Here is a 26,399-nt window from a genome sequence, read left to right as displayed (position 1 = left end):
GGTACAAAATGGGTGGTGGTGGGGGAATGAATAGCAGAAAAGCTGCCGTTCAGACCGTGGATGAGACTGCGCCTGCTCACGCTTCAAGTTTAAGGTGTGGTGCTTCAGGAAGGTGACCAATAACATTGTTAGTATAGTGTGTGCATCTGTTTTTAATCCTCAAATTGCTTTAAAATCAACTAGTAAACATGTATATTGTTGACATTAAATATTTATGCGGGAACGCTGTGCTGCATGTGTTGCATCACAGTAATTGTGAAGCAGGAATTGTGTTTTGGGGCTTCTCTTTTCTGGCTTGGGAATGTGTGTGTTTGCGAGACAGTCTTGCACAGGAAGACTTCTTGGAACTTACTATACCTGTGGCCTCTATCTCAACCTTCACATGATTTAAGCTTTAAATTCAGCTAACACTTGGTTACGTTGGTGACAAAAGCCATACTAGTGGTGGCGGCAACAGCAGAGTTCATCATTGTATCACAGTACCTTGAGAGGTACAGATGGAGTTTTTGAGACAGGTACTGTGAGATTGCAGACTAACGTCTGCGCAGTGTATGCTGGCTTTGCTTAGAAGGTTTCTGGGAGTTTTATTATGATATCTTAGTGGGTGGTGGCATTTGAAGAATAAAAGAACGCAATCCTTCTGTCCAGCGGAGCTTTGGTAATTACTCCTCCGCACACTTGAGCTTAAATAACTGAGGCCAGTGTTTTCCATTTGACCTGGCAGAAGCCTGCAAAGGATATGCACGAAAAGCTCGCTGAAAATTTCTTGAAAACAAGTGAGGGTGTAAACATGCAACCTTTTGCTGGTTTGCAAAATTGAAAAGTTACTGCCTCTCAGCTGCTTGCTGCTGCCTAGTCCTCTTTCCACCACATTTCCACTGGTGGTACACACTGGTGATTTGTGTGAGCTTTCCTTAGCTAGTGTGGAGCTGAGGTGCCTGCTAACCCAGCTATTAACCTCTTCAGCTGATGTGTGGGCTGGGCTGGTCCCCGGCCCATTGCTAGTTGGCGGCGCAGCATGGTGGCTCTGTGTTGCCATAGCTGCTGCATGATGGTCCTCTAAACTGACCTCAACCTCAGAATAGTTTAATAATCATTTATTTTGCAGGTTCCAGTAGGTCCAATATTTAACAGAGGACATGGTTTTACCTCACTCTTTTTCTTGCCATGATAATTGGTGAGGGAGGGGAGAAAGAAGACCGTTAATTTTAACAATAGTTTTAATGATGCACTTCTAGTATCTGACAACTGTGATGCAACAATTTTTTTTTTTTTAATACCGTCTTTGTAGAGTATTAAAGCTACCAAAACATCTGATGTTGGATTATCTATTGAAATATATTCTCTGGCCTTTTTGCAGTCTTGGCACCTTAAACAAACACACAATGATTTGCAATTTGTAGCTGTTAAAAGGAGATCAGTGGCTAAAGGTTGTGAATTTTGTGTAAGCTTTTAACAGGGAGTGCAATTTACCTATTGGGACAAATTAGCAAGAGGTATAGTAAGTCTGCAGTTAGCTGGAGGCTTTAAAGAGGATTGAGCTGGAGCATATGTTTTGTGTGTGGGTTTTTTTGGGTGTTTTTTTTCTCTTGGTAAAAGGGCCTTTCATGAAAGTAAAGCCTCATATTGTGGCAGCACAGTAAGTAATTTTAAGATGGGTTTTCTGTAGTTTGAAAAATTTTGAGGCGTGGCTCTGGCATCGTGCAGGAGAGGAACAGTGCGGTGCCTGCCCTCATCAGGCTGCGCAGTGCCTGGTCCCCAGGGCTGCGGTGCTGTGCCGGGACCCTGGGCTGGGTGCGTGCACCCGGGCTCTGTGCTGCGTTGCTGTGCTGGGTCCTGCACACCCAGCACAGCCTTCCCGTGCCGAGCTGAGTAGGCATGTTTTGGTGGTTTGTTTGGTGGTGGTTTTTTTTGACTCTGATAACAGCAGTGCTATTTTGGAAAGAGGGATGCTTGCCTTGGGTCCTTGGCAGGAGACAGGTTTAGCCTCTGGGGAGTGGAGAGTTTAACTGGAGATGCGTTTGTGTTGGATGTGTAATTCTGTAACGTGTCCTCTCTCTGTAATTGCTTTATTTATTCTTAAAAGACTAACTCCAGTCAGCACTTCCTTGCTTGCAGGAAGGCTGTCCCTGAGCTGCCTACGGCCAGATATATAATCTTAGGGAACAGATTTTTTTTTTTTTTTTTTTGCTTAGTTTTATGGTGCCTCTGATAGTTTCTTACTGACTTTTAGCTTTCTGGACTAGGAAAAGACAGCATGTTTAGCTTAGGGATCTCTCTACAGTATTCTTGCTGTTCAAGGAAGGAGTGGGGAGATCTGGAGCTCCTAATGCAGGCTTTCTGCAGATCCCTCTTTTCCTGGTGAACAAAACTCCCCATACCCAGCATGGTGACTGTGGGAACTCCAAAGGACTTCGTTAACAGTTCCTGCAGAAGGCAGAGCAGTTCTGCACAGTGCTGTCCCTCTCTTTGCGCTCTGTGGCTTTTCTTTTTGGAAGAGGATGAATAAAATTGTTGCAAACGGGAAGGGAAGTAGACACTCTGGGTGGGAGAAATTTAATGCTAATTTTAAAAAGACTGGTAATAAATATGTATACTTGTGACAGCTCAGTGGCAGTACACACATAGTGTGCTCTAAATGGTGCGGCTGAAGAGTTCATGTCTTAGAGGGTGCTATCACCCATGCATCATTGCAGGGCATTAAAAAAGAAAAGCAAACTTCTGGATGTTTGAAGTTGCAGTTGGTGGCACTTTGCTAACCACTAACGCTTCAGTCATCGCTCTGACTGCGCCACTGTTGAAATGTGCTTGTGATAAATTTAACTGTGATTATCTCCCCTCCTTCTCCTCTAATGGTAGGAGATGGAGGTTCTACCTTTCAGGATGAAGGCCATGGTTGCAGCACCAGCTGGTAGAGGCGTCCTCGGTGAAGGCCTGAAGGCTCTGGCAAGCAGAGGGCCGTGTGCTTGCCCAGAGCTGCTTTCCAGGCTTCCTCTTGCACTGTCCTTCCCCTCTGCCCAGCCTGAGGCAAACCCCAATGCCTCTGCACAGCCCTGCTTGATCTGCGTGGGGAGGGCTGGGAGGATTGGCTGCTCCAGTTGGCTTAGTGAGGTCTGTTGCTGTTCAGAGTGTGTATATATAGTGCGTGTGTGTGTATATATGTATAGGGAGTGGATAGGAGTGTTGCATCTAGAGCTTTTAGCCCCTCCTTCATCCCATTTTGTGGTACTTAAAGTTAGAAGGTGGTTAGTACTTTGCAGCTGTAGCTGGTGGACAGGGAGGAAGAGACTCCTTCTGTGCAGGAGCTTTCTCCTGTGGGGCTCCGAGTATTTGATGTATTCACATACAGGCTTTGGAGTGCTCTGGGTTGCTCTTCTGCTGTTGACAGGACCGTTCTTGTTCTTTGTTAGCGTGTACCCTGGCCAGAGATTGTTAGCAGAAGTACGTTTAACTAACATAAGCCAGAATGGATACCTATGGAAGCATGCTCAAAATTAAATCAACCTACATAACTGCAATTAAGAATTAAATCCTGTAGGCTTCTCACTCCTCCTGCCTACATTTTCTAGTTTGAAAAGAATATATCAGAAGACACTTTCTAAGGAAAAATCCCTGTGCCGTTTAGAAGGAAGCTTTGAGATGTTTCTGTTCTTGGAGGCGCAAACTGACATTTACAAAATGAGCGACAGGAAAAGTTACGAGTAAATTGTTTTATTCATGTGCTTGCCTAAGCCATTGCTTCCGAAGCTTTGGATTGCATCCTGGCATGTGGAGGGCAGGGGAGAGAGATGTGTTTTGGAGGCAGTGTCTTTTCCTGCAGCAATTCCCGATGCTGCAGTGTGTGCTGAGGGCAATGCTCCATCCTGGGTGGAGTTGCCCACCAGCAGCTCTCACAGCCACTTGGCTGCCGGGCTGAGCCCAGGTTCCCCAGTCTGTTCCACTGCAGCAGGGCAAGTGGTATTGAGAACTGTAAGCCACCAGGATGGCTGCTTGGAGGGGCCGGGGTGGCAGAAGTGACAGTCCCTCTCCTGTGCTTGGGCCTGCATGCTGCCACTCGGGCCTTAGCGCAGGGCTCCCAGTGAAATACATGTTACGCCCCAGCATACAAGCACACAAGCGTTAGGCTGTGCATCTGTCATAGATTGATCGGGTTTTGTTTCATAAAGGTGTCCATGAAGGGGCAGGAACCTTGTTTCAGAAGGTGTGCTCAGCATCTTAAATGAGAAGCAAAATACATCTCCTGTGGACCTGCTCGCACTCCTCTGGGCTGCTGGAAAGAGGTGGCTCAGAATGTTTTGTGAAAGGGAGGTGCTGGTTGTGTTGTCGTGGTTGGGTTTCACAGGTACAACTATAACGTAAACAACACTTTTGGAATAATAATATGCTCCACAGGTTTTCTCAGTATTGACATTCAAAATATTCCCTTCAGTATCTATAAAAGAGAAAAAGGGAAATCCCCCCCGCCCCAAAAATAAAAGAGGAACTTTGAAAAAGAGTAACTAAAATTGTGGAGATTCTTGAAAGGTGTCACAATTTGTTATCTGCAGTTGCTGCTGTTATTTCTTCTGCAGGGTGAGTCAGCTGGTTATTTACAGCAGCCACAGACATGCTGTTTTACAAGAACCACGTGTGTCAGGTGCAGAATGGCTGAAGCGTGGCGTGCTGGAAGGGTTTGGTGTTGGAGCTGCTTGTGTGAGCACTGAGAGAGTATCTGTGTGTTATCTGTATTGCAGCACTCCAACAGCTGCCATACTGAAAACTATGTTCCTCTTCCTCAGTAGTGAGGGCAGTTACTGTACTGCTAACTCCCTTTTCAGGAGAAAGCTTCATGCTGACATGAACCTGCTGTATGAAAGGAGGTTTCAATAGAAACGCTAAAACCTCTTTGTTATCCATCTGAAGTTGCTGTGGGTTTCCTGGAAGTAGGGGTTAAACTAATGACCAGTTTCCATCAAAATGCAACAGGTACTTGAAACATTACTTTCTGTTTAAGTTTCTGTCGTTGCCTTTTCAGCATCCTTCTCCTTAGCATTGCCCTCTAAGCGCTCATTTGCTTGCTCAAGCAAGCGTTGTGTGGTCTGCTAATTCAAAACACGTTTGTCAGGCCAGCGAAAAAAAGTCCTGTCATGTTGTTGTGGTGAAATAAAACATCCTGAACAAAATTATGGGGTGTTAATGTCCCACAGCATGAGAAACGCTTAACTAGAAGCTCATTATAACAGTGTTACAAAGGATAGGGCTAGAGAGGTAATGCAGGAATCCTGCAGAAGAGTGTGCTCCTCCTCTAGGAAGGAGAAGGCTCTTGGCTTGTGCGTGATGGAGAAGGAAAGATCTCCTTGTTCTGATCCCATAAGAAATCCTCTAGGTTGGTTTTTTTCCTCCTCCATAAAACAAGCCTTTCTCTGCAGACTTGTCTGGAAGAGTGGAAGTTCAGAGCAGGGTTAACCAGGGCCTAGTTGGAACAAAGCTAGAAGGAGGGAGACCGTGAAAAAGAAGCCGGTTTCCTCTTCTCAGAGTCAAGGCATTCAAGGCTCTTTGAAGGCTCCCAGAAGGCAAAGAAGAAATGGAAACCAATCTCATTCTAGACTGCCTTGCATACAGGGGATTTTTATAATTAAAGGATGTTGCCCTCTGCTCCCATTGTTGTTTGCCTCTGTGAACTTTAATTTTACTTTGAACCCAGTGCTGACTTCGTATGTGCTGGGGCTGCGATAGAGAAGTGATCTTAAGTATTTATGAGCTCACCTTCAAATGAATGGATACAGTTCTCTTCCCCGCCTTCCCCCTTTTTCCCTTTTTCCCCGTACCTCTACGCTTTTTCAGTTTCCCGTTCCCTGCTGCGTGACTGAGCTATTGATGGGGGTAGTGTTTCATGTATGAAGTGTGGCATTCAGATCTTCTCTTGTACAAGGACTGAGTTGCCATCTAAGCTCCAGCCCTTCTGAAAACTGTTAAAGTAAGCTTGTCATGTGTTGAGCCTAGCCTTGTTCTTCTCCATGCTTTGTAATGGGCAAGCATAAAACCACATGATACCTGCTTACTAGACTTCTGCTTAGGCTTCACTCTACTTCTGTCTTCTCACTGTAATTTCAGCTGGTCTGTTTGGCTGGTCTTTTTTATCTTACATGATGATAAGAAGACTAGGCAGCCAGCCAGCTGCTGTTGAGCTATAATAGAGCCAGTGGTATGTACAAAATTTGATTACTGCTGTCAACACCAGGGTGAATAAAAGAGAACATAACTCCAGTCAGAGCTGCTAAATAAATGGCCTGTTGAATTCAGTAGTAGTAGAAGCAAGACCATCTTCTCCTAATGAATGAAGTGGTTTATGGGTAGAGAGCGTGCTAGTGTGTTGAACTCCTGAGTTTGTTTAAAAAAGCAACAAAATCCTCTTTTGCCTTCTTCGAAGATTACTTTCCCCCAAAGCTTCCATTTCTCTCTTTGCTTATCAGCTCTTGTAGTTAATGCATGGATTTCACACTGACTGCTTCAGATTTTGGCAGAGGCCATAGGTTCACTTTTTAAAATTTAGCTTAAAAAAAATTATTCCTGCCGTCCTAAAGCTAACTTCTTTGCAGATAGGTTCTGACATGAAACTAATTAATGTTGTTAATTCTATCTCTGTTTAGGCAAGAGATGCACTATGTCTAAATTAAAAATAAACAAAATCCCTTTATTAAGTTAAATATTCTCAGTGTATATTCCTATTGAAATGTTGGATTTTCAAAGTAAAACTTCTGTTAGATAAAAGCAGTTTCTCTAATGTACATGATGTAGTTGCTGATGGCAGGCAGAGCTTGTGAGCTGAGGTTCTCTGGAAGCTCTCCGGTGAATCAATGGTTACCCTCAGCCCCTCTAATATCTTCCTGTTGAAGTTCAAGAGACTGATGGAGGTTCAGAGAGGCTGATGTTTCTCTAGCTGCTGTCACTGACCGCACACCCTTTCTTCATTGAGGAGGCGGAAACCCAGAAGCGGTGTAACAAACTAGCTCACTCCTGAAACTTGTACGTATCATTCAGTCTTGGCAAGCGTCTGATGGAGAGAGTCTTAATTCATTTGTGCATGGGCCTTATCTTGGAGTGGCAGGGACCAAGGTGAGATGAGGTATTGGATCAACAGGAGAGTGCTCTTAGGGAATGCAGACCAGTCTTGTCAAGACCTGAAAAAAGGGAGTTCAGGTGCTGTTGGTAAGACTTCTGGCATACGTGCCTGGCTGCCTGCTAATTGTCATCATATGCTTGATAGAGTTGGCAGTGCCTTTTTGTTTTGTGCTTGTGAAGTGCTTTGCACAGTAAGGTTTATATTTGTATTTGCCATGGCAAAATACATCATTGTTGTTTTTTTCTAAAATAGGAATCCTAGCTTTAAAACTTTATTACCTTTCCATGTCTCTCTTGTTTGCATGGTCCACAGAAATGTTTGGGTACAAATGTCTGATTTAGCCCCCTGAATGTATGGTTGTCTTTATTCATGGAAACAAAACTCCTTTTGTGTGTATCTTTCAGGTTTCAACTTCGGGGAATTCTTAAAATTGGAAAAAAAACCCAACCCATAAAACAAAGTAAGACCAACTCCTGCCCCCAATAAAATTTAAAGAAAAATCTTATCTTGATTTCCCTCCCCAATAGTGTCTGTCTGCTATGTGACACAGTAAACTGTCCCAACTTAGTATTAATGAAGAGATGAGAGCTGTATTTAGAACAGTTGTCTGATAGCATAATACAACGAGACAGACAAATCGAATAGCATGTGTCTTTCTGCTTTTGAAACCAGTTCTCCTGTGTACAGCTCCTCTCTGGTCATAGTGCCTGTACTTCTGCGTTATAGTTAATCTCCTCTTGCATTACTTTTTTGTGATTTTTGGAATTCTGTACAGTTGAATATGCTAAAGTGTATAATCTGGAATCACATGTCTTTCCTAACTACAGAATTCGGAGTCCTCTCAATTTCATTATAAAGTTGGCAACAGTATGTTGAAGATTGAGGGATTGGATTTGCCTTCTGTATTGGTGGTAAACACAGTTTAAAGGCCCATTTGTAAAATAACTCTGATGGTATCATAGCCTTGCATTATTAACCTTCTATTTTACTGGGCTGTGGTCTGTCTTGTTTGGAATTACTGCACAGTGGAAATGGTGTGCCTAATCAGAGTTTGTAATTTTTGACATGAAGGTTTATTTGTAGAACTTCTTTTATAAGCTGAAATCTCGTGTTAAAATTTTCTTGTGCTCTTTTGAAAGGCCATTAAAAGATGTGGATGCTCACCTTGCAGAGTTGTTCTGGTTTCATGTTCTGTTGAATGTGTGGAAAAAGTGTTATGGTAATACTGCAAGCTTTTTGCAAAGTAAATGCTAAAAATATTTAGGATTTTTAAAATGAGTATGGTATTTGACCAGAGAGGTTGATTTGAACAGAAAAGGAAAATTGCCACCTTCTTTCCTGTTTTCTGTACGTAGAATTTTAACTTGCCGGTGCTTTGAAAGCTGGATTGTCCTTCTGTTTTCATAAGGAGTAGCAAAGCAGCGTATTCATCTGTTTTTAAAGAGGAAAAAAATGTCAATTAGCTTGAAGTCTGTTACTTGTTTACGTGCAGCCTTTTAAAAAGTTTGTTTCCTGAATGGTTTTGTCAGTCACTGTGTGGCTGAATGTGTCGAACCCTCTGAGGAAAACCAGTGCTTCCCTCCCCCTCAAATCCCGGCATGCAGTTCTTGCGCGGGTACTAGCGTGTACTTCCTCTGCATCTTCACTTTCCTGTTTTTCAAAGAGTGAGCTTGATCATGAGCGTCCAAACAGCCAAAAAAGTTGCGTGGAAAAAGTACAAGGTTGCTGCGCCTCGGGATACTGACAGGCAGACGTGTTACCCTCCGCTGGGTGAGTGCATGCTTACCTATGTTTTCAAGGCTGTGGTGGATAAAAGGATCCAGCCATGTGGGTCTAGTTTTATTTTCTACACCTGCTGGAAGCTGCTTTTCTTAACTTTGTTCAAGTTTGCTGACTCTAACGGGAGCAGGTTGTGGAAGGCATGGTGGGAAACAGTCCAGGGAAAGGCTGTTTTCTGTGGTGCCGCTCCATTGCAAGCGCTGTGCGAGCCCTGGCTGCCTCACACCTGCAGCCGCAAGATCCTCTTGGTAATGCTTGTGTCGTGGGCTTCCCTTTCACCTACAACATGTTAACTTTTTCATGGTGTAAGTTTTATTGCTGTTCTGTCTGATTGAAAGTCTTAATGCCCCCAATTTTCTTAAACTACAGATTAAATTATGGTGATTTCAGTGTTTAATTGTGGTTTTATTCTCTGCAGTTCTGCTTACTGTGTCTTCTGGGACTTTTGAATGTACATACTTAAAACAGTGCGTTCACCCTTCACACTTTTTTTTTTTTCCATTTTGCTGGTATTCTCCAGGGAGGTCCTCGGAAAGAATATTTTTTGGGGAGGGGTTGCTTTGGAGGAGAAGAAATTGGGGATGTTTCTCTTTCCTTTTCTTTCTGCCATCTTTTCCCACCCATCCCAATTGCAATTTCATGGATCGACTAGTCTGCTGTTTTGTGACCAGGGCCAAATAAGCTAGATTGGCATGGTAAAGGCAATTTGAGGTTTCCTAATACCTGTGAATATGCTGTTTAGATACAGTAATTGAGAGATGGGGGTTGATATTTTGTGAATTGGTGTCAGAACTTCATGGGTGCAGAACCTGCTGATCAACAGAGAATTTGTTCCATTTGACTTGACTTTTGTTGTGGGTTTTTTTGGTACAAAGCTGGAGTCTGAATATGGGTTTTTAGAAAGAGAAATTAAAATCCTCTTAAGACGTAGCAGCGTAATGGCTAACTTTAGAATAAAATGATGGGCTGGGTCTTTGGTCTCATGTATGTTTGCTTCTAGAACAATGAGGTGGATTTGGATATACGCCAGTGTAGTTGAGATTAGAAACTTTTCCTTTATAGCCCAGTCTGAACTCTGTTAAAACTGACAAAAATATCAAGAAAACTCAGTAATGTGAGTGGAGTTGCTTTTGACTGACTCTGGAAAGCTCACTAAATTACAGGTCGGGGAGATCTGGTGTTCTTCAAAATCTGCATGTATTCAACCTCCTAATGAGGTACAGCTGCAGTTGGTCACTCTTGGAAAGTTAGAAGTAGGAGAAAATCAGTTTGCTTGGTTTTTAACCTGGGCCATTGTTCAGGGAAAATGTTTGTTCTGGCTCTCTGTGTATCTGTGTGGGTTTTTTAGGACTATTTCTCAGATTTTTTTTCTTTCTTCTTTTATCATTGTATTTTTAGAAGAGCATAAACTGAGGGCAAGTGTTACAACCAGCCATGTAATTAACTGGTGAACACTGCAGTTGTGAAACCTCTAAAATGTTCATCCATGGGATAATAGGGGGGTCAATCTCTGAGGTTTTCTGTCTCAGTCCTTCAGGTGTTTTTAATGTGTAAGTTCCAGTGTGTGTTAGATAATATTTGGTGATGTCTGTGTGTCTGTGGATGATTTCTTTGATGGTGTCTGCCCTAACTGGGGCTAGGCTAAGGTAAATCTCCTAGTTGAGTAGCAGCTACTTGGTTGCTCAGGTGCTTTATATGATTGAGCAGAGAGTGCTTAGTGACTGTTTCTTGACACTTACTTAACTCCCTATGAGCTGACAGCCCTCTGTTTTTAAAAGCACCTATATCATGGCTGGTATATTGCAATTATAACTTTTCTTTATCAAGCAGCAGGATTTTTTCAGGAAATTCCTTGCGTTATAATGTTCCTAACTCTTCATAAAGTGTAGGACTGTAGATTTGCTTTCCAGGAGAGTGACAGTCTCAAATTCACTGTCATCTGCTCACTCTCTCTCAGAGCAAAAAATCTGAAAAAAGGTAGAAGGTGACAGGCATGGAAGGGAAAACGAAAGAAAAACTGAAGGTAAAAAATTAAATCTGAGGGAGGGGAAAGCCTTTCTCTGTTTGAGAGGACAATTTTTCGTGATTCAGTACTGGAAATATTCAAGCAGGAAAAAATGGGTGGAAAAGTTGGGATGAGTATGTGTGTGTAATTGTTTCTTCTTCATGTCCTTCGCTTTTCACACAAATCCAGAATGTAAATAACAGGGAGGCTTTTGAGAAGTTTAGGAAGCACCTGGTGTGCTTCTCTGGCTAGAAGGTTTAGGGGTGATTCATTCACCTGCAAATGCTGCAGTGTTGGCAGAGGTACAGCTTTGGTTTTGTTGGTTGGCTGCTTCTTGTGAAAATTGGTGGGTGCTGGAGGAAGGGAGATTGAAGCTCGTATCTGATAAAGTGTGTGAATGTAAATGAATTAGTTTAGGTGAAGCCAAAATGGGTAAGACTCTTCTGTCCTCTGAAGCCTAAACAACATGAGCATGTTTAGTCAGAGATTGATTTATGGCCTAAAACATACTAAATAATAATTTAGCTCGTCTAGCGGGATGTCCTTTCTTATAAATGTCTAATCTCTTTTAATAACCTTTTAAGCTCTCAAGTCAGTAAGAGGTGCTGGGAGTGTGGTGGCACTGGTAGGCTGCGTGGTGCCTGACGGGAGCCAAAGCTGGATCTTCGTCTGGGAGGGAAAAAAAGAAGGGATCTCATACTTTCTTCACCTGTTCAAACAAATGGGCTCCCTTCGTTGCTGTTCCATGTCATGGGACAGAATTTATATTCTTCCAGGAAAACTTCTGAAACTGTTCCAGGAAAACTATTGGGCTACTTTGTATTTATATTTACGTATACACATACTCTACCAGTGTAGCAGCATTTGATGTGATTATTTTTTAATTTTTTTTTTTTTCTACTTCAATTGCCTCATTACCCAGATGGATGTCACGCTGCCGTTCGAGGGAGGCTACTTACCCTGTATTAAGGAATTAGAAGATGCCAGTTCTGTGAAACCTTCTGAAAGGGGTTGCCCTGTGGCCCTGTGTCTATAAAATGTCAACTCTTGAAGCCAATAAAGCACTCTGCAGTAATTGAATAATCTATGTAGCATCTTAGCAATATGCCACTGCATATTATGTTATTTTTTTCATACAATTGTCAACAGAAGCAAAAGAGATCAATTTACATTTTATTGTGTGAGCTAATTGTTGTGCAGCCCCCACCCCGGTGATTAAAAGGAGTGGTGGGTTTTTTTTGTAGCAGTAGGAAATAATGGCAGTGACATGACTGAGGCATTTTACAAACCAATAGTTTGACAACGTATGTTTTGAAACCCCATGTTTAGCTTCTCTTCCCATTTGGGTCTCCCTTCTTGCTCCTATGGCCCCCTTTGGAAATCCCAGAAGCGCTTGCCTACAAATGAAAAGTTTCCTTTCAGGTGGGAAGGAATTTTTCTGTGTTCCCACAAGATGTATGCACTGATAGCAGCTTGAAATTATTTAATCATAAGACCACAAGCTGTTACAATAGTAAAAATAATATTTACTGTATTGTTCATGTTACTGTAAGTAGTTGTGAAGCCCTGGATTGGTTAGTTTTCTTAGTAGAGCTGTGCTGGACCTCAAATCTGTTTGATTTGAAACAACTCTGGCTTTTAAACACATAAAAATGGTGTATTTCCTTTTTGGCAGCAGGTGATGAAGGATGTGTTCTGAAATACAGCATAGCTGTAGATGAAATGCATAAGAACAGAAATTACATTGTATTACATAGTTGCCTTTTGAGTCTTCACGTGAACTGTTTTTCAGGTTCTGAAGGACTTTTTTTTTTAAACTCTTCCTATGTATGTTAAATTATTAAATGCACATGCATGCTGACAAAGTGGAAAATATTTCTCTGTTGTCTTGTAGTACAGTCCCTGTGGTAAATTGCAGGGGAGTTTTTTGCTGCTGGATGCAGGCTGTGCCCCTCTGCATTGTGTCGGACTGAGTGGTGCCTGTGACTCACTTCTGCCGTATGGAGAAACCATGTTCCCTCTGGCCGGTGAATAATCTGCCGCTGGTTCACTTTTATGTTTTCACTGAAATGTTCTGACCCTTAACTGGAGGCCTCCATATGCTTCCTGCCCTCGTCCCCGATGAATAGGGCAGGAATTGGCAGGAGTATGGTCTGCTATGTGACCTAATTTGTGTGGCGTCTGGGTGGAGCACGCTGTAATCTTTGCTAAGTGAGCGGCTGAGAAAGCAAATTGCGGTAATTCCCTGGCTGATCCTTCCAGCGGTAAAAAGCGCGCTTGTGCTGCAGGGGAAGGAGATGCCTGGTACTCTGACACTTGTTACGTGCTGAGATGAATTTCTATCTAAGCATTCAGAAAAGCAGCGAACAAATGGTTCAAGGGTTCTGCACAGAAATTTGGAAATGTGGTGCCTGACTTCTGTGCTGTGCCGGGTGACAGTCAAAAGCTTTCCCCTTGTGTCTGCCCAGATCAAACCTGGCATGCAGCAGTGTGCACTGACAGGTTTCCAAAATATTTGACAGTTAAAAGAGCATTTAATATCGCTTGTGCAGATGGAAGCAGGATGGTTGTATCTAGCTAAATTTCACTACAGTGTGGATTTCATACTGCAGTTATGAAGTAGCTCCTTTTTATTGAGATAAAGTATTGCTCAGGCTTGCTTAACTGTTCTGGGCCTGATTAACTTGAATTATGGCCTGAGATACACTAACTTACAGTATATTAGATGCAGTGTTCAATTGTATGTCTGGAAATCAAAGAGGTCTGGGCAGATACTGAAACCGTGATCATGTCAAAGATGCCATTTTTCCCATTGTTCTGGTAAACTGGCTAACAGGGGGAGTGCATCAAGTTTTTTAACTACAAGGCTAACTTCATAAAGAAATAGTGTGTGATGACCAGGCAGGTCCTGTTCCTGCCCATCCCCTCTTGTGCTGGTGACTGGTTCCAGCCCAGCGCTTTTGCGGGATTGACCCTGAGCTGCGCATCTGTCCTCCCACACCCAGGCTTCAGAACTGCCTACCTCGGGTCGAAAGAGAGAACAGTGCTGGGTTTCCCAAGCTGGTGGAGTCCTTAATATCACTCCTTTTTCTCTCAGCTATACTTTCCCCCTACTAGAATTGTACAGCTCAATCATTTTAAGCTTCAGATTATTTTAAAAGGTTCTTAGCTAGTTTAATACCTTGAAACGCGAAGTATTTTTAAAGCAATTCATAAACCACTCTGTGCACACCATTGAAATTAACTTCTGCTCCCAGCTCAGCTGTAGTAAAATCAATATTTACTTGGCCTGTGTGACCTAAGTCTTTTTATATATAAGAAAAACATTTATTTCCACTGCTGCTTTTAAGGTAGCAAAGAGATAGTAAAGTCGATACTTTCAAAAGTAGAACAATAGATTCCCTCTAAATAAAGCTACTTTCTCTCTTGTACATACAGTCCATATACAGATTCATGTCAAATTTCTGTCAGGCATACCCCTTTCTAAAAAGTTAGTTGTTATTTCTCCACTTCTAACCCAGAAAGCAAATAAATAAGATTATGATCTTTTTAGTTGCTGAAATAAATATAAACTTGGAATTGAATATTTGAAAACTAATCTTTATAACTCAGTAATGTCCATTTTATTGTCCTCTGATTTTCTATAATGTAGGTTTTGCATTATATTTTTTTACTGAATAATTTATTAATTCTTGTTGTAGTTTTTCTTTCAGTGAGTAAGTTTTAAGCTTCAGCTTGCTGATGACGAATTGAGATTGAAGGTTATACACTGGGATTCTTAGCACTCTGTAAAAGGAGGGCAGAAAATGCCATCACCTGATGTCTCACCATCATTCCTTTATCTGTTGCCTTGAAAACTCATAGGAGTGTTCCTTATCTAATCTACAAGAAGTAACTCTGGTAGCTTAAAAAAAAAAAAGTTCCAAGTAAGGGTTACACAGATAACTTGCGGGGGACATGCCTCAACCTTTTGTTTAGTAATCTTCAATGCGTGTAGGGTCTCCCACAATGATTAAGCTCACTTCTCAGCTTAATGAAAATGAGAGAAAATGTTGTTGAGGAACTTCAGTAACAAATGATGACTTACTGATAGCATACTTTGCAGTACTAAGCACGCAGTAAATGTGCTGGGCAGTTAAATGGAAGCAAGTATTTTATCCTTTTTGGTTTTGACCAGTGGACAGAGTTGATTATATGAAAGTTAATGTTGGCAGCAAGAGTTGCAAGTGCTAATCTAGACAGGATTAAACCAATTGCAGTATACCTCTTACATTTTTTTAGTTAATTTTGGTGTAGTTTCATTCCTATCTTTAATATAGTCAAGTGGTATATTCTTGCAAATAATCAGTCTGTTGTTCCTGTTTCAACGTACAGTGCCAGCCTCCTACTGGAGGTGTTTTCGTTTGAGTAATTTATCCATCAGTGACCAAGGGGAAAAAAAAGTGGTTGTTTTAACCAAGTCATTTTACTGCTTTTGCAATTGAAGGAGAAACCAAGATATTGCTGACAATGCAAGATATGCTATCATTCTGAGATATTTCATTTTGGCAATGGATGAATATCAGAAAACAGTGCTGTTTAATTCCTTGTTAGAATCAAATGATTTATATGAGTGATAATGTGCAATGCTATAATACGCTTTTCTTGTATGTAGAGCACCCATCTTGTTTCTCTGGTTTGGGTTTTTTTGTGTGTTTGGTGATTTGTTTGGGTTTTTTGTGGGTGTTTTTTTTTTTTAATAACAATAAAAATAGCTTCAAGAGTGTTGCCCTCAGGAGTTGAGCTGGAATTATTTTATGGCCAGGTAAACTAGTTTGTTATCTTATCTGACATTCTTCCCTGAGCTATGGGGAAACATTTTTCAGTATGAATTGCAGTAAGTATGTCTTATTGCAGTTAATATTGTCTTTATTGACTTGGCAAAACGGTTTTGCTGTTCAGCCCCTGTGGTCGGTTGACCTTGGCTGGCTGCCAGATGCCCCCCAGCTGCTCCCTCACTCCCCTTCCTCAACAGGACAGGAGGAGAAAATAAGATGGAAAAGCTTGCTGTTTGAGATAAGGACAGGGATATCACTCACCAATTACAATCATGGGCAAAGCAGACTTGACTGAGGGAAAATGGTTTTAATTATTGACAATTAAAATAAAATAGGATGGTGAGAAACAAAAACGAAAACTAAAACACCTTCTCCCTACTTCTCCCCTTCTTTCCAGGCTCAACCTTACTCGTTCACTCCTGAATCCTTGCCCTCCAGGGAATGAAAAAGCCTGCTTATTTAAATTATGTCTTCAAACAGAATTGTTTTTTTATTTGTAAGAAAAGCTGGCTTTTCTTGGCAGATGTGTGCAGTCAGTCCTCAGCAGTCAACGAGCATGAGCTGAAAAACCTATGGTCCAAAAATTTCCAGATGGTAAAAATGGACTCTAGGTCTGAAACAAACTTTATTTCTGAAAATAATTCAAAATATGATTTAGCAAATATGCTAATGTTTGTGGGAGCAAGGTTTGGCTGACAGTGCTTCCTTGTACCTTCCTTTATGGTGTGTGACTCTAAAACGAACACAAACGAAACCCATGTTGAGGCAAGCAGACTTGCATTAAATATTTGCAGCATCTTGGAAACAGTCCTGATAAGCTGCTAAGCAAGTGCAATGTTCTGCACTGTGTGTCAACACTGCTCTGTTTTTAATGGCATCAACAGCCAGCATAAGCAGAAGTAGTGGATGTTTTCTAGCTCCTTTTGCTGATGTCTTGGAGTGGCATTCCTTATTCCTGCTCGCTGCCCTGTCTCCCGTCCCCTCTGCAGCACACGCAAAACTGCATGCCTCGAAACTGGTGCTTTCCGGAGTGATAGGGGGTGAGTCCGGTCACAGTGGCAAAACTTACATGTCCTAATAACATTGTCCTAGTGAATATCCTTGAACATTATACATGGCAGAGTCATCACAGGTAAATAATTAGCTATTGTTTTGACAGTGTTAAGGTGCTCTATCTGTAAGGTAGGAGACCGTTCGGCTAGCCTAAAAAAAATTCACTCCAGCCATTTGGGAAAAAAAAAACCCAAACCAAAACAAAAAACCAACAACCCACCACCAAAATCAAGCAACAGAACCAAACATATCCAAGTGTGTACACAAATTATAAGTGTCCGGAGGAATTTAGAAAAGTAAGTTTTCTTCATTAGTTCAGTAGCTTAGCGTGCAGTCCTGCTGCAGCCACTGATCCCAGTTCAATTAAAAATTGGATGTGGCACTATGAATAAATCTGTAGCCATTTTATTTTTCATAGTGTAGTCCATGGGAGCAGAGCAAAGTTGATGCTAGAGTTGGTAGAATTCCCTGTAATATGGCTCAGACAGCCTGCAAACCGACAGGTGGTGTCGGAAATGTTTTACTGGCTTAGCAGTAGCTCTTGAAGACTTTTGAGGCAACTAGATCATCTCTGACTGACTTGTTTTATTATTGACGGCTTTACAGTGGAAGAGTGCTCTCTCGTGTCTAATAAATCATGGAAGCTTTTTTCTTGTTTCTCTGTCTTTGTATGTTCATTATCCTGTCATATTCTTGTACCAGCATAAGTGAATTATTGAGCCTTCACCTTTGCAAGAAACAAACCAAATATGCAGTGGAGGAAAAGTTAAAACATAAAGATCCGAAACACTAAGTTATGTTGTCAAGGAAATACTTTTTTGGGGAAAGCTCCTTGGTATAGGTAAGTGATGTGGTGTGTGTGTTTAACTTTGCTCAAGTATGGTATTGCTAATAGCGTGGTGGGTTTTTTGTGTGTGACCTTCATCTTTCTTCCTTTTCTGTCATGCGCGAGTACCTCTTTGAAGTCCTTTGATAAGTCTCTGCAGTTTCTCAGGATCTTGTTTCATCCACTCCTTCCTGATGTTACTATAATATGACATTTCTGTATTTATCTCTTAACTCCAAAATTTTTGTATCACAATTTGTGTCTGGTTTCTGTCTCCATCTTTCTCCCTCCCCAAATTCCTTTCTGCTATCCTGTGGTTTGGAGATTGACGTGATCCAGATGATGAACTTGTGTCACAGGGTTGGAGATGATATGATAAATACAAACATCCATGTTTCATCCTTGCTCACTCTTAATCTTTTGTAATTCTTTTTCCTCTCCCAAGAATGCGTGTCCTCACATACTGCTTTCTTGTATGGCTTTTTTCACCCTGCTAAAAGGAGAGAATAAAAGGTACAAATTCATTCTTTTCTGGAAAATCTCCATGTTTCTTCCATAATGTTCGTGTCTAGGAGGTGCAGGTAGTACAGCTTGGCAGATGGAGTTCTGGGTCATCTTCTAATGCTCCCTTACTGAGCCCAAATGACATTCTGCATTTGAAAGGTGAGAAGGCTGGTAGTCACCCTTTGTTGCTGTTCCTTTCTATAGCCATGTAAAGACTTGAGGAATAATAGTGAAGCGTTGTGACATGAATAGAAAGAGTGGAACAATGTGACTCTGATTATAGACAAGACTAAGGCTTCTGAGCTTTTATTTGTTTAGTCTTTGGCAAGTTGTTATTTTTTCCATTGTATACTTATCTCTGCAGGACTGGAGATAAGCCTCTTGCATGTAGAAGGTTGTAATTAAATGTACCAAAATTCGAAGTAGTATAATAGGTTGCTAAGTCAGCTCTTAGTCACGCTAATTCTTTTGAGAGCAAAAATCTTCACATATGTTCCTTTTTCTAGCCTCCTTAGATGTCTTCTCTTTGGCACTCTAGTGATCCCTCCTTTTTTTTCTTTCCTTTCACTTAGTTTTGACTTGTCATCTAAAAAATTTGGGGATTCTGTTTCTGAATAAACAGAAGTCTGCATGACCGGCTTCACAAGAAGACTTTTGCCACTCCATAGCTGGACTGAAAAGATGCTGGAGGATAAAGCTAGGGAGCAATATTCCAGTCCATACTGCCTTTTTAGCCCTTGTTAGCTGGACTGTATAACTTTGAGGGGGATGATAGCAATATTTAGTAGAATAACTGTATAAAAAAGGGAAGACTCTGTAGCATCTGGCCACTTGAGTTACTCTTCAAATATGAATTTTCATTTCCAAGCGTATTGGACAGTGGTAATGTTTCTTGTGCTGTTTGAGCAAGTAGCAGGTAGGTAGGTGACTCTGATACTCAAAATGCGTTTGGTCCTGCTACACCAGCTCACAGATGTGTGTGTGGTTGCAGAAATTCTTTCCTTGCCACTTTGATGTGGTAGGCTTCATGAATACTTGGGTTTTGTAAATGATCCTACTTTTACCATAGGTTGGTATGTGTCAGCAGTGGACAATCTGAAATACGAACAGTGTATTGCAGCTTGCTCTGTGATGCTTCAGACAGCCGAGTCTGTGCACGAGTTCATATGCCCTTCCATACATCGCTACTACTGTTTCCCATTTCCTTGCTCCTTTGAAGCTTAAAAAGTTTTATTTCCTTTTTTGTATTGCTGCTTTGCTTGTGTGTTCTGGTTAACAAAACATGCTAACTTTTAAAGAGTAGTCTTAATATAGCAGTAGTGTGGAAAATCAGAAGTGGTGGGTGACATCAAATTAAATCAGAGATCTTCAGATATGAAGATCTACTCCATATTATGTGAGTTAAACTTCTTATATCATTGCATTGTAGATGAAAATGTTTGTGGTGTTTCTTAAAAAACTAAGTGGTTTTGTGATTTAGTTTTTGGGACTGTTGTCCAAAGGAACAAACAGATCTAGAAAAATCTTGGAATAGCTGTTTAATAGTAAGCCGTTTAAGGTTTTCAACTGCATTCATATTACAATGGTTTAAGATGGTATGTTAAAGCAGAGCAACTTAAAAGACCTATTTAGATGGGAAATGGAACCTGACTAAATTGCAGGCATAACATTGTTAAATGTCACAAGTATTTGGCAATTACAAAGCAGCCAGACACTAGCTGACTTTTTGAACATCTCATGTGTGGTATCCTCCTCTCTACTTGTCTTGGAAGGCAAAAGTACTAACTATCCCTAGCCAGTTTAATCACCTAATTTTTGCCCAATGTGTACATCTGTGTATCGCTTTAAATGCACATTGCTGTGAACTTGAGTAGGATTAAGAAAAAATGCCTGCCAATGAACTAAAGAAGTTGCAGAGTATTCCAGATTTCATTGTGCTGCCCCTCTGAATTTAGGCGGGGGAAGAAACCTTGGTGAAAGGCTAATTCAGGGCTAACATGTAGTTAGTCAAGGTTCTCTGACCTCTTACCGCAGTAAGAACATGTAGAGAATGACCAGAGCTGCTGTAAGTCTCTTTTTTTATTTTTTTTTTAATCAAGATGGCAGCGTGTGGTGCTCTTGGAATTGATCAGGTGGTAACTCAGAGTGCATCTGCAAAATAAAAAGTGAAATGTCACAGCTTCTAGCAAATTATATCAATCTTATTGCGCTTAGTTTTGCCTTGTGTGATGCAGGTAAGACCAGCAGAAATACTGAAGTTACTTGTGATAGTTAAGAATGCAGAATGTTGAAAGTAAACCTTTTTTTTTTGCTTTTACATTTATAGAAAAGGATCTAAAATTGAGTTAAAAGTACTTTCTAGATGCATTCTGCACTTTTTCCCCACACCTAGTTTATAGTATACAAAACTAAAGATTCAAAGGCAGGTCATGTGAGGACTACACTGTCTTTAGGAAATTACCTGTGATTTCTATTTTGTAGTTGTATTTCACCCTGCTCATGCCAGTTGTTCTTTCTGTGATGGTATTGTTATTTTAATAATAATCTTCCTTTTATTACTTACGTTAAGGTGTTCCTTCTACTTGCATAACCTGAAGAGTGTGAAATGCATTGTTGTTTTTTTGGTTTTTTTTTTTTCTACCGAGCTTTGTAGTTTGCCATAAGTTAAGTGCATCATTTTATTGAGACTTTGAAATTCTTGTAAACGTGTATGAAGTTAATTTGTTATAGTAGCTTTCTCACTTAGAGAAGTGCAAATACATGTTAAATAGAAAGCAAGTTTCTCTTAATCCTATTGGGGAACCACATAAAAGAGTTTTGCTTTTCTTTGATAAAGAGCCAGTCTCTTTGCATACTTCTGGGATTGCATCCCTGCCTTATCGCTGTGTCCTTTCTCTCCCTCATTTGACCCTTCACGTCTGAGCAATTACACATTAATCCAGACTTTTTGCAACCTGCTCAAATGTGTTGGAGCAATTGGGCTTTGCTTCACCAGAGCTTGCTGGTACTTGAGAGTATTTACATGGGCAGGTCTGAAGAAACTAATGCGTGGCTGGCTCTTGGGAGAGCTGGGGATGTGCAGATAAGGTGCAAACAGCCAACCTGAGACTGGGATGTCATACTGAACCCTGCCTTTAAGCACAGCTCTTGTTCTAGCTGTGCTTATATCATGTGTTTCTTTTGGGAGATTTGGGAAATACTTGTCCAGTACTAGTTGTTTACAGTAAGAAACATTATTTGATGCTACTTGCAAATAATTTTTCTTTCTGGGGTGGGGTGAGAGTGGGGGTGTGAAAGCCTTGGAAGAAATTCCCCCTTGCATTATGTGACCCAGCAATGGTGATCTTGTCCTGGCTCTTTCTGGGGTGGGGGTTTAAGTGTAGATCTTACTTCTAATCCAGTATGACACTGGAAAGGCGTAAGTATTTTTATTGATTTAAAATATCTCAGACCAAATGCTCTTGAGTTTCAAGATGAACCTTTGAATTGAGGAAATGATCGTTTTGTATTGCATCAAATGCTTTTGTCTGCTACAGAGGTTGTACTTTGTGTTTTGCTTTTGCTCTGCTGTATAGCCTCCCTTTTTTACCAGCAGAAAGAATTGATCTGCCATGTACTTACACTCTTTTCCTCAAAATCAGTGAATTAAGCCAGCAAAAGCTCTTCTTTGACATAGTTTTGGCTATGCCAGAGCACATCTTCAGTGGTCCTTCCTCTAATATACTTTACTTTCCAGTGGTTTGCAGTTCAGGGATTTCTTCAGCCATAGATTATATCCATCTTTTTGTGGACTCTTAATTCCATAAGCTTGTCTCTGCTTTTTTAGCCTATTTATACTAGTGCCCTCATTTGTCTTGCTTTCACTGGTGGTTACAGTCACTAATTTTGGTACTCAGGCTAGCAGTATCCAGGCTGCAAACTCCAGCCTTGCGGAGTTTGTGGGGACCACCTGCTTTGTTGTGGGGACATTGACCTTCAGCAAAACAGAAAGTCGGGGACTTGAAGTGCTTGAGCTGCCTCAGCTGGGCAGCTGCCTGCTGGGCAAGGGCTGTGAATCCTGAGCCCGCATGGTGCCTGACTCCTTAGCACTGGGAAGGTGTTCAAGAATCCTTTCCGAAAGTGCACCCAGGACAGGATTACACCTGTGAGTATGACTGATCTACTGGAATTGTTGCCGGAGGCAGCAGTAATAATCTGACTTGTAATTATCTGCTTTCATTAGGTGATCTTTCTTTTTGTACAGCCAGTTTCTAGGAAGGTAAAGTTGATGTGTCTGTTCCGAATTTCACATGCCCTCACAAAAGCATTTGATGTGTTAGAGTAGCAGTACTGAAACCCCACATTTGCACAGGTTTCATCACAGTCCTCCTATTAAATAATAGCGCGGGGATTGGGATGTGTATATGTAATCTTTTGCCTAAACAATTGGATGCTGAAATCCCTTGGCTCAGGTTCTGCCAAAGTCTTGATGGGCTTTGAACTTTGGTGGCTTTCCTTTTGACTGTTCTGTTCCTGTGTCTTCTCCAGTTTTGGTCGCACTGTTTGGAGTGGTATGTCCTGTACTGAAATGAGAAGTCTTCTGTGGGCTCACACTGATGGTGATCAGTGGCTTGCTTGGTTGCATAAATACCTATTTTAATGCATTCCAGATATTTATCCTGCAATTGTCAAACAGGATTTGTGTACTTCCAGAGCAGTTAATCAGGGAGGGGGTTCAACTTTGGGGCCTAGTTAATGACTAAGCCAGGGAAGGAAAAGTGAGTTTAATTAGGATATAGGACTGGCAGTGCCTCGACCTACTGCTGTTCTGATCAAATGACAAAAGAAAATTCTCATGTTTGCCAGAAGCAATAAGAAGGGACCATTCATAGTACTTTACTCCAATTTCTTTTTTATTCTTTCCTCATTAAGGTGTCTCACTAAATACAAGAATTGGATAAGACACCTTTATGACTGTTTCTTCTTGCCTCCAGAGAAAGAATAGTAATTTCTTCATAGACAGAGTGCTCAAAGCTTTGCTTATCACCTCTTTCTGCACAAAGGTTCCCCCTACCACAGTGGTGCAATATTTCTTTTCCTTGGTCAGCAAAGGAATGTGGCTGGAAAAAGAAATATACAATTTATCTCAAGAAATGGACTTGCCTTTCGCTTAATCTTCCTCACTAGGGATAGGTGACAGTACAAAACACTTAACGTACGTTGGGTACGTCATGTGAAGCTAAGAGCAGGTTAACTTATGGTGATCATTTCTGTAGTGAACTTGCTGGAGTGTTTTAGGGATAGAAATGAGAGTATTTGGTGTGGCTTGCACTAATACATATTTTGGATTTAAATTCTTTGGTCATCCTATTAATTCTTTTTGCTTTCTTCTCCTTTATGTTTAGAGCACCACTACACCAGGTGAATTTTAGGGGCTTCCTTTAAACCTTCTGTATTTCAGCTTTCATCTTAGTAATTACAAAGTTAATTAATAGGCTGAAGTAAATAAATAATTTACAGGCATCAGCATGACTCTGATCCTTTACAAAATAATGGAATAGCTAATGAAACTCAGACTTAATCTGTCTGGAAACAAAATAAACAATTTATGCTTTTTTAAACTTGATTTGCCTATTTGATTTCTGTAAAACTGGGCTCAACTATGTTGCTGAGGTCTGTATGCAACAGTTTGAGTTGAGGAATACTTTGTATTTGGGGTTTGCTCCGTGCCACCCCCCCACACCCCCCCCCGCTTCTGTCTTCCAAGCATTGCCTGCCCAGGGATTCATAAGAGTAACATGACTTGGTGTGAGTCTTGGTTATGAAGAATTGAAATGTACTAGTCTATGGTTATAAGCTGGCCACAGAAAAGTGTAGAAGCTTTCCAGTACGTAGTCTGTTAAGTGAAATTGTGTTAGTGAGTGGCTTAGCAGCAAGTGACTTGATGAGCTTAGATGATGGCGAGTTTGGGAAACAGGAGCTTGCCTCCTTTCTCTTTCATTCCTTTTCTTTCCCATGAGCTTGCTGCATGTTCTTGGACATGCTCCCCTCTACTCAGTGCTGGTGAGGCCACACCTGGAGTACTTGGTCCACTTCTGGGCTCCCCAGTACAGGAGAGAAGTGAACATACTGGAGTGAGGGCAGTGGAGGGCCACTAAGACGATGAAGGGACTGGAGCATCACTCCTATGAGGAAAGGCTGAGAGAGCTGGGACTGGTCAGCTTGGAGAAGAGAAGGATCAGGATCAGGGAGATGCTAGCAAAGTTTATCAATACCTGAAGGGAGGGTGCAAAGAGGATGGAGCCAGGCTCTTCTGAGCGGTGCCCAGTGACAGGACAAGATGCAATGGGCACAAACTGAAACACAGGAGATTCCACTTGTACTTAAAACATTGGCACAGGTTGCCCAGAGAGGTTGTGGTGTCTCCGTCGTTGCGATGTTCAAAGTCTGACTGGACATGGGCCTGGGCAACCTGCTCTGACCAGGGGCATTGGACTAGACTAGATCTCCATAGGCGCCTTCTGACCTCTGCCATGCTGTACTTTCTGTGAAAACACTTTAATGCAAAAGTTTACTAAACTTCTTGGGAGCAATGCGAAGAGAGAGGCGTTCATACGGTTGGTGAAGCTTGCTTAAGTATTAAGCAAGTGTGTCCTGGTTTCGGCTGAGATAGGGTTAAATTTCTTGCTAGTGCTGTGTTTTGGATTTAGTATGAGGAGAATGTTGATAACGCACTGATGTTTTCAGTTGTTGCTAAGTGCCCTCCTAGTCCAAGGACAGCTCCCATGCCTACTGACTGAGCTAGGGACACAAGATGGGAGGGAACATAATCAGGACAGCCAGCCCAGCTGGCTAATGGGGTATTCCATACCATGTGACGTCATGCTCAGTATATGAATGGTAGGCGTGATCCAGGAAGTACCGATTGCTACTTGGTTATTGGTCAGCGCGGGTGGTGAGCAATTGCATTGTGCATCACTTATTTTGTATATTCTATCATTATTATTATTATTTTCTCTTTTCTGTTAAACTGTCTTCATCTCAGCCCATGAGTTTTTCTCACTCCGTTCTCCCCCTTCCGATTCTCTCCCCACCCCCCCGGCAGGGGGAGTGAGCGAGTGGCTGCATGGGGTTTGGCTGCCTGCCAGGTTAAACCATGGCAATACTTGTAAGATGGCTTGAGGCATTTGTATGAAAGTGCTAGAAGTCTTTTCTTGATATTGCAGTGATTATAACAGTTACAAAATTGCAACATGTATGTAACATATTGAACATATATATAAACTATACATGTTCAGTGTGTTTGGGGCTTTTTGGGGGTCTAGAAATCTTGTTCCAAGTGACAGAGAGAACATTATGGCTTTTTAAAGACACTTCTTTAGTGTTCTCTTTTCTCAATTTCTGAGTTAATTAGCACTGAAAAGTTTAAATAATTTTTTTTATTCCCTTCCATGGAGGAAATACAATTGTATGTGTGCTTTTTTTTTTTGTTTTAAGACTAGATTTCTAAATACCATCAGAAATTTGAGGCAATCAAACCCAGAAAACTTAATACCTTGACTTTGCATAACTCAGCTGCTGAAGTTACTATGTTATGAATGTCTTATATACTGGACTGCTAGGAAAGACTTAAATGCCATGGGGTTATAAATTCCATTTGTTTTTAAATAACTCTAGTCTGCATGCTGCTGTCACTGAAATGGTACCTATATGGTCTGTATCGGGAGGTACTTAGTTAACGTGCTTGCAGAAACATTTAAATAGCATTTATGTAACTTTTAAAATACGTTAACAGCGTACGTTTTTTTGAAGTCTGTTGATTAATCTGTTTTCACCAGGAAAGTAGGATATTCTGATTATGCTTGTCTTTCCATTCCCCCCACCCCCACCCCCCGCAAAACTGGTCCAATTTGGATTAACTAGTGGGAAATTTAATCCAGTTTCCATGTCATAAAGCTAAGTAGCTACAGGTTGTGAGAAAATCAGTGGCTGGAGGAAGAAGAGGCCCTGAATGCAGTGCCTCCACTAAAGAAAAAATTTTAAAAAAAATGTATAGATGTCTTTCCTGCTGCCTGGTGGATGGCCAGTCAGCGTCTGCATGTGAGGTTCAATCTGGTGTGGACCCAACTACCTATGGGGCCTGTACCTTGTGTGCTGGGATGGGGTGGAAGCTTGCAGTGAGAGGCCAGAGAAGTTGTGGGGAGGAGCTGGCACTGGTGGGGCATATACTAATATATAGGAAGCCAAGCATTATTAATCTACTTCTTAGGAAATTGGAGCATGTAGTAATATGTAGGAGCCAGCTATTTTTAGTTTACGTCTCAGGAATTGGCT

The 26,399-nt window shown here is 41.3% G+C and overlaps 1 protein-coding gene across 1 annotated transcript in view; it reads left to right on the top strand.

The window, feature by feature from the left end:
• LOC104073478 (utrophin-like) overlaps positions 1-26,399 on the top strand; it is a gene marked incomplete at its 3' end in the record, with an annotated part of 101,853 nt that overhangs the window by 24,716 nt on the left and 50,738 nt on the right. Inside the window, exon 3 of the mRNA XM_009573276.1 lies at positions 8,766-8,872. Within this exon, the coding sequence (XP_009571571.1) occupies positions 8,766-8,872 (107 nt within the window). The remainder of the gene's footprint in view (positions 1-8,765; positions 8,873-26,399) is intronic.

The sequence above is a fragment of the Fulmarus glacialis genome, unplaced genomic scaffold (assembly GCF_000690835.1).
Source record: "Fulmarus glacialis isolate BGI_N327 unplaced genomic scaffold, ASM69083v1 scaffold322, whole genome shotgun sequence".
Taxonomy (NCBI): domain Eukaryota; kingdom Metazoa; phylum Chordata; class Aves; order Procellariiformes; family Procellariidae; genus Fulmarus; species Fulmarus glacialis.
The sequence above is the reverse complement of the archived record's forward strand: the minus strand, read 5'-3'. Positions and strand labels throughout refer to the sequence as shown.